The 9,223-nt window shown below is 37.0% G+C and overlaps 1 protein-coding gene across 1 annotated transcript in view; it reads right to left on the bottom strand.

Annotated features, from left to right (window-relative positions):
- Positions 1-239: 239 nt before the first annotated feature.
- Positions 240-9,223, bottom strand: part of DST (dystonin) — a 447,950-nt gene continuing 438,966 nt past the window's right edge. Inside the window, 4 exon segments of the mRNA XM_008572189.1 lie at positions 240-1,509; positions 2,933-3,056; positions 6,207-6,317; positions 6,724-6,923. Coding sequence (XP_008570411.1) covers positions 1,247-1,509; positions 2,933-3,056; positions 6,207-6,317; positions 6,724-6,923 — 698 coding nt within the window. The 3' untranslated portion in view covers positions 240-1,246.

Below are 9,223 nucleotides of genomic sequence, written 5' to 3'. Positions count from 1 at the left end.
TAATTAACTGATTCCCCCTTGAATATAAGAAGGTGGGGACCTTGTAGCCTCAATGTCACATAGTGGCTAGCACATAGCAGGTACTTATTAAAAATATTTGTAGAATAAGTGGTTAACATTATTTTAACTCTGTTTTTGGTGCCCCCTAACCTATCACACTATTAGTAAACATATATCATACATATAACCTTTATTTAAAACAAACAGAAAAAGTCCACTTTAAATAATCAGGTATTCCATAAATTCAAGTGAATATGTTTTATTAAATGCATACTAATATCTTTCTATAGTATGTGAGTATACATAATAAATTAAAATGTATATATTTATTAAATATAGATAGATATAATACCAGAACATGATTATTTCAGATGAGAAATCAAAATAAACCCATTTTTAAGTATCTTTTGGTCACTCCAAATTGATATTGCTCATAAAAAAATACACAAATTTTCCCTGGGGAAAAAAATTAATTCCATAGCAATGTAGTTAAGGGACATGTTTTATTTCATAGCTTCTTGCAAGCAAAATTGCTTTGATACAAAATGAGTTCAATGATACAGGTGCTACTGTCCACTCAAGCAAAAGAAAACCTGACATTTATATGAATGTACTTTTTAATTATATTCTTACAGTATAATAGGTCTAATATCTGGGAAGCCTCGGCTTCACTTAAAGCAATGGCACAGAAATGCTGCAAGGTACTTGAATATCATGGTACTGGCAGGTGCTTGAAGGAACTTCCTGTGAGTTTTGTCAGATACTGTTAAAGAACTGTGTGTGGATGTGTCTATCTGCCCTCGATCTTTTAGCTTACACTTAGATCATCTCAAAATATATCCTGTGTGTGTCTTTCATCTTTTCAATTTCCATAAAAATAAGAAAATGTCATGAGGTATCCTTAGTGTTAGCTATCAATGTAGTGCTATGGCTGTCAGAGAGGATGTAGAACTTACCTGTAGGTACAGTAATTGATTTTAGTGTGTGCTCTACACGTTACAGTGCAGACATGTTAGTTCATGTTAAACTCTTTCTTCCCCCTCACATATGATGTGACTTTAACCCCAGAATATTTGACAAAAAATTTATACAGAAAAAATAAAAAGACAAATACACAAATAAGGCCATCTGCAGAATTTTAAACTCATCTCTTGCAATATTTCACAATAATTTCTACATCATATTTTACATTGTTCAAACTTAAATAATAAATGCTCAAGGAAGGGCCTTGGTGCAACCAATTGCACTATCTCTTGGAGGACTTGTCCAATTTGCTGGCAGGTGACTTCCTCTGGGGCGTGGGGATTTTGGAAGGCTTGGCTGTGGATGGCCGAGAACCTGCTCGGGGCATAGGTCTGTGTGTTTGGGGAACAGTCTCCACGTCTGAGCATATGGACTGGATTTCTGAAATGTCAAAGTCTGACGCATCACTGCCTCGGCGGCTGCTGGTTCTGCTGCCAGCTTTGCTTCCAGCTCGGCTTCCAGGTCGGCTGGGAGTCTTCTTGGCATCTGAGAACAGAAGGCAGATATGGGTCACCCTTACTATTGGGTCCATCTGTGACCCATTCATGAAACCTGATGCCACCTTTAATCATGCTTTTTTCCCTGACACCAAGTAAGCACTCAGAATACTTGTGGGTTCTTGGCCTTTGTCTATCACACTGGGAAGGCAGCCTTACTCTAAGTAGAAGTAATATACAAAAAGCTAGATTTACACACAAAAGGTAAGTTTGCGTTTACCTCACTTAAAACAGGTTTCCATTTATTACAGTCAGACATAAGGGAGACCCATCATTTAAGATTATGCTTCCCTAAATAAATAAATAAATAAATAAATAAATAAATAAATAAATAAATAAATAAATAAATAAATAAATAAATAAATAAATAAATAAATAAATAAATAAATAAATAAATAAATAAATAAATAAATAAATAAATAAATAAATAAATAAATAAATAAATAAATAAATAAATAAATAAATAAATAAATAAATAAATAAATAAATAAATAAATAAATAAATAAATAAATAAATAAATAAATAAATAAATAAATAAATAAATAAATAAATAAATAAAAAGAAAGAATGATAAAACAATCAAAATAATACATTGAACTTTCAAAAGGAGAGAACAGAATTGAGGTTACCAGTGGTGGGAAAGGTGGAAGGGGAGGAGGGATTAGCAAGAAATTGGTAAAGGGCCACAAAAAATGATTACATTGTGTAATGTTGAATACACTAATTATTCTGATTTGAGCATCACATATTGCACACAGGTACTAATATTTAATGCGGTACCCCATGGATATATACAATCAATTATGTTTCAATAAAAATAAATTAAAAAAAAAAAAGATCATGCTTCTCAAAGTTTAGCTGTGTACCCCAGGGATGTGTGCAGTGTACACATGAACCAAACCATTAGGTGTAAGTCTTGTCAGAGGACAGGTAATTCAAACATGTAGGAATTTAAAAGATAAGACTTAAAAATTTAAAGATGCTTCATGCTTGCTGGGCTCACAACACAGGGTTAGAAGGCACACTATCCTTTGAAGAAATGTGAGAAGCCCTGGTGTAAGGCCCAGAATGGCTGGGTTTTTTCCAACCACCCAAAACAGGGCCCTGTGCAATCTCCGAGCAGACAGAACAGCCAAGATCTTCCAGCTTGAAGTGGCAGGGGACTATTGTATTTTTTTCTTCTGTTCTACAGTCATTCTCTCATCTTTCCTAGGTACTTTCCGAAAGGGATTTTAAGTCACTTGCTCCCATGACTCATTTCTCCCCTACCTTTGTTGGAGAACTGGGGCTACATGTCATTTCAAAAGAATACAGCACTGTCAATTCACAATTTCTTCCCCAATAAGGAAGAAAAGGGACTTTAATCATCACACTGCAAAAGCCATTAAAGAAAGAAATGCACCACACTCACCAGCAAACTGTGTTCGGACTCTGGCAGCTGCAGTTGTTATCAAGCCACTGTCCTCTCCGGAGTGGAAGCCTTTCCCTGATAAATATCCTGGCAGTCGAAGCTTGCTTCCTTGTATTGGTGTTCCCTGTATTTAATCAGTGACAAGGCATTTTAAGACACTGCTCACATTCCATGGTATTCCACTGACACCACAAATGGGTGGAAACCCTATACCAGACCTCTTCAGAAGGTGCAGGGGAAGAAAGTTTCAATTAAGTAAGGCATGGGGTTCTCACTTGCTTTTGTCCCCCAATGTCTTATTCTCTCCCAGAATTCAAATTAAACATTCTAAAGAAAATGAATTCATTGTTGAAGAGAAAATACAAAAATGAAGGTCCCCATTGGGTACGAAAGTGATGGCAAAGGAAAGAAGACAAATTAAACCATGAGTATGTTAGTTTCTTTCAGACTGTCAGTGAATGTCAGAGTTAGAAGAGAATTGCCAAAAGGAGGGTGACCGCACGGCGTAGAGAGGGAATGGGCAATGAACACTTGTGCCTGGATATTCTGCTGCCTGCACTGCTTTTAGAGAACTAGGCAGAAATAAGCAAACAGAAATAGAATGGTTAGCAAATAAATAATGCCTAGGCAGCCATCATTTAAACAAACTTAGCTGCAAGAAGAAAAACAGTGACGTTGTATAACTTAGTACCACATCACATCACTTTCTATGCCTCTATCACTTTCTATGCCCCCTACATACAAGAAACACAGAAAATGTTTGGGGATGACTCTTTTAAAATTCTTATAGGAATGTGAAGAGAATTTCTAAAGCAATCATAATTACAAAATTTTATTATAAGTCTAAAATCATTGCATTTTTTCCCAGATCACTACAACATTTTGAAAATTCTGCCAAAATTAAAAAGACAAACAAATCTCTTGAAGAGTGTAAGGTATGTCATATTCTTCAATGAACATAGAGTTGAGGAGCTATTTGGAGGAAATGAGTTTGTACAAACAATATGTACAGTTTTTAATAATTAATTTGCCCTTTATTAGGTAGTTTAAAATGTTTATGTAAGACCTGTTGATACATCAGAGTTGCATTTAATGTAACAGAATACTCAACATTCACCTACAATTGTATACTATACACATACTTAAGTGTAATGTTTGTGTATGATTTGTATATATAGACTGCTCAAGTTTTCAAAACACTTTCACACACATAACCACAATTAATCCCCACACTCACCTAATCACAACCTTTTTACAAATGTGAAAAATGAGGGCCCAAGGAGGGAAGTGATTTATCCAAGATCTGATGATGTTGATCTAGTTAAAATCCCAACTTAAATATAACCCATGAGGGAGCGATGACCCAGAAATTACGAAATTTATCATTTAAGGTGGCAGAATCCATTACCATGAAAGACCAGAATCCTTCTTTTCAGAATGCCTCGCTTTTTAAAACTTTTATTGCTACAGACCCTTCCATAGAAGCATACTGTCATTTTGTTTGGTTGGTTGATTTTTGTTTTATGAGGTTATTTAAAATGAAACACAGTTTTGCATTAGTCAAAATAACATACTTAGACTTTAATTCTGGCAAGTTTCTACTTTTTAAAAATTTGAACTGACACAGCATCATAGCCCTAAATATTTAAAACAAACATTAATATGTCACTTGAAGTTCTTTAAACCTTTCTCAGTTTTTGCTACAATAGATAATAATAATAATCGACAGCCATCTCTACGTATAATAACCGACAGACATCTCTACGTATAATGTATAATACTAACATCTCTGACTTGGTGGGAAGAGGTAGAAATAAAGGGCTTGGGAGAATAAAGAGGAAAAAGGTGAAGAATGAGTTGTTCCTGTCCCAATTCTACCACTTATCAGCAACAGAATCTCTGCTGAGTCATGAGGTAATAAACTTTTCCCTGCTACCTCTTATTATTGACGTGCGGATTAAGCAACAGATAAGAAAGTGTGTTGAAAGCATAAAGGACTTTTTAGAGTCTCACAGGTTGAGTCCTACATGTTGAGTATTCCTTATCCAAAATGCGGACGTGCGGATTAAGCAACAGATAAGAAAGTGTGTTGAAAGCATAAAGGACTTTTTAGAGTCCCACAGGTTGAGTCCTACATGTTGAGTATTCCTTATCCAAAATGCGTGGGGCCAGAAGTGTTTCAGATAAAGGATTTTGGGGGGATGTTGGAATTTTTGCATGCTACATACCAGCTGAACATTCCTAATCCAAAAATCCGAAATCTGAAGTGCTCTAAAATCCAAAACTTTTTGAGCGCTGCTGACGTAAACGTCAAAGGACACGCTCATTGGAGCATTTTGGATTTTGGATTTTTGGATTAGAGATGCTCAACCTGTATTTTACTTTTATATAAGGATTCTGGCTTTCATATTACATTCTTGATTACTACAAAGAAATAATCAAGAAAGGGTATTTAGGGATTTTCCCTTAATTACTGTGATTCTAATAAAATTCGTGATTATTTGGTGACTATATTTATCATTTCACGGAGAAGTTTCTTAAACAGATATATGATTGACTTTGAATTGGAGGTAAATGATCTGACATGTATGAGTTAATCTTGGCAAATCTTATATCACCTGAATATCTTTTCCCCAGATATGACATATTAAAAAGCTACAGCATGCTTAAATATTAGTTATTAAAATCTAATAAAGATACATTTTATTACTTTTTGAAAATGACATACAACGTTTTGCATACCTACGCCCACCGCTGTGACTACCTGCGCTGGTAACTGGGAGCATCCACCCAGTGCTGCTGGGCAGAAATGAATGTAACAGACATTCAGAAGGACCATGCCCACAGTGAACACTCAATAACCATTTTCATTTAAGTGATTCTCTTCCAAATGATATTTCCTCTTCCTCCCGGCAAAAGGACACCATCAGCTCTAGAGGAAATTTTACTTAGATCTAGACATAATCTTCTGCAGTTTACTCTTCCAAGGGGTAAAAGTAGAATTAAATATGAGTAAGAACAAAAAAACGAAGGAGGTATAGAGCCTACAAGTGTGACTATGTTAAGATGACAGTGTTAAAGGAGCTGTCTTTTCTGTTAACCTCTTACCCTATTTTCCAAGCACTGCTGCGATGAAATTTATTTAATGGAAGTCTATAAAAAGAAGTAGTATTATCAAAAGTACATATGTTGAGGGAGTAGTGAAGCAATGTTAGTGGGTGATAGTTTCAATTAAAGGAGACTGTTAAGACTAGGATCTGGGGCCTTACAATACCTCTGCAGATGGCACGGGAAAGTCTGAGCACTCTGCTGGTTTACAAGGAGTTGACATTTTGCTGTTTGTCAACCATGGTTTACCATAATTGCGTGTTAAAGGATGGAGAATCTGTATGGAACAATGGCAAATCAAATGTAAAGGACAGCAGATAAAAAACAAAGCTACAGAAAAAAGATATTCATTGCAAAGAGTCACATTTCACAGTAAGAATAATAACAATTAAAAAATAAGTGAAAAGATCTGATGGCAAATCATATATAACAAAAAAATGAATGGAGCTTTATAAAGAAAAGCCAATCCAAAAGATAACAAAGCCTCTAGATAGATCATATCTATATGGGCCTCATGGCAAAAGCATATATATATTTTTATAATCTTTAATCTCCCATATTGTGAGAAGGGACACAAATGGAGACTTCTGGTCCTACAAATTCTAGGGACCTAAAACATTCAACAGTAAACTCTGGATACTGATGGCATAGGAGGAGGAAAAGATTCCACCCTCGAGTCATACCTTGGGTGTGCTGGTGGCGGGGACCTGTGGGGAGGCTGCCTGACCAGCCTGGCTGGACACAGAAGTAGATCTGTTGGGTGAAGCTCCTCGTGATGAAGGCCGGGATCTTCGGCCCCGGGGTCGGAAAGCAGCCATACCTTGACTGGCACCATCTGCTAAAATGAACTTCTCACGCAGTTCCATGTTTGTCCTTCCTTTAGCTGGATTACGCACACACACAAACACACAAACACACACACACACACAAAACAGTGCACACGAAGAAAAGAAGGAAAAGAAGAGGCACTCAATTGTTTATAAGAACAACAACCACCTGGCACCAGACACATGTTGAAAATTTCAAGAACATCTTTTTGCCATGCCAACTCCAACTCAGCATAACAAAAAGTTAAATGCATTCCTTTGCAATGCATTCCTTTTGGATACAAGTGAGTTGGCGGGGCGGGAGGAGAGTGTGCTTATTCTAACACTAGACACCAGCAAGAATAACCACTATAAAAGAAAGAGTCAGCATGAAAATGGAAAGCTCATGCTAAAATATTGTTAATCCACCAGCTACTGATGCCCACGTGGTTTCATTACCCTTTCACCACACTGAGAAGACAAGCCAGTAAGGCAAGGACTATGTCTTTTGCATGTACTATTGAGGTAAGGAGAATGCCAGTATTTTAACATTGGGATTGATTAAACAATCGAATTACACAGAATGAGAGATGGCTTGTTAGTCATGATGGCAACAAATAAACTTCCAGAGTTTTCACTTAAATGAGGCGGCTAGTATTTTTATTTTATGCCTTGAAAAACTGTTTTCCCAACATGCAATAACAAACACCAGACCCAAGGATCCGTGAGGTAATTCAGTGCGGCAGCACTCATACAAACACATGTGCACACGGAGAACACTCCACAAGAACCTGATGAGCAACGTGTTAGCATGTGTTTGATCATGTACACAACACCTGCATTTGCAACACACCCGAAGTGTGTCAGATTTTCAGAATTTAAATTTGGAAGCACCAGCTCAGTTGGACATGAGTTAAGCCATATGCAATGGATGTAGCATGTTATTTTAAAACAAATGATTAAAGCAAGAATGTAAAAGAGGAAAGAGAAAAGAAAAGAGGGGAGAGGCAAAGAGAGGAATTGCCAACCTATAGAAGGCTGAGTAGTAGTAATTGAAGAGTTTGATTCCGAACGTAACATTTTACTCCCATGATGATGAACTAGAAAAAATGACACAGGATACCAATCACATTAAAGAATACTGTTAGCAGAAGCAGAAACAAAGTACAGTAGTTGAATTGCAAAGGGTGCTCAGATCTGGCTTGTAGTATACGTTTTTAGAAGAAAAGTTGCATCAGGAAAGGAAGCATTCAAAGGTCTGACTTAATAAGAAAAATGTGTTTGATAAACTTTGCCAGTCATGCTAACTTTCCTAACCACCCAACAGAACACTACGCATTCTAGTTTCTTCGTCTCATAAACAGAGCTTCATTTTGCCTTAGGCTGCATTATTTTCAAAATATAAAACCAAACGGGAGCTTTTGTTCTAATTTTACTTTTCTCGCAGGTGTGTCTTTGGTCAGCAGATAGCACAGTGGCCTTGGCAGAAAGCCCTGCTGACTCTGACACACCTGCTTATTCAGAGGCCACCAGTGAAACCAACAGGCCCCACTGGATGAACCCTGGCCTCCCACTGGGTAGCCTAATAGGCAGCACTGGCACAAACATTTGTTGTTTGTTTGTTTAAAAGGAATAAATTGAGGGCCGGCCCGGTGGCGCACTGGATAGTGCGCCGCTTGGGAAGCGCGGCGGCGCTCCCGTCCGAGGGTTCGGATCCCACGTACAGACCGGTTCCCGCTCACTGGCTGAGCGAGGCGCGGGAGCAACACCGAGGCTTGCGATCCCGTTGCCGGTCCCCGGTCCGGTACGGGGGCGACACTGAGGGTTGTGATCCGTTGCCGGGCACGGAAAAAAAACAAAAAAAAAAAAAAAAAAAAAAAAAGGAATAAATTGATCTCACAGTTAAAGAAAACCATAACAATGTTACTGTTTGTTTTTATCAAAGTGAGAAAAATGGGCCTACTGAATAAGGGCTACCTATTTAGAAACTGCAATCAAATGACCACTTGTAATATATTAAGAATTCAAAAATTGACTGGGATCTGAAAATAGGAAAATTAAAAGCTAACTTCAGACTCTTGGGCTGGTAGATATGGAGACAGTTGTGGTATTACATGTTTATATTTTTAATATTTTAATGTTGTAATCTGCAACTTCAAAGTAAGAGTCTAAGTCAGCAGTTATTATTTTAAAAATTTTAAGTATTATTTTCCTCACCTCCCCCTCATTTCATAAAAACTTTTGACTTTTAGATTTTTACCATACAGTATTTTCAGTCATTACCTCAATTTTCTTTCCTCTTCCTTTGCTATTAAATGACAGACGGAATCCTTTTTTTGGTTTATTTGTTGTGAAAATCACAGATGAGAGGATCTCA

This window comes from Galeopterus variegatus, unplaced genomic scaffold (genome assembly GCF_000696425.1).
Source record: "Galeopterus variegatus unplaced genomic scaffold, G_variegatus-3.0.2 Scaffold763, whole genome shotgun sequence".
NCBI classification, from domain to species: domain Eukaryota; kingdom Metazoa; phylum Chordata; class Mammalia; order Dermoptera; family Cynocephalidae; genus Galeopterus; species Galeopterus variegatus.
This window is presented reverse-complemented; position numbering and strand designations above follow the sequence as displayed.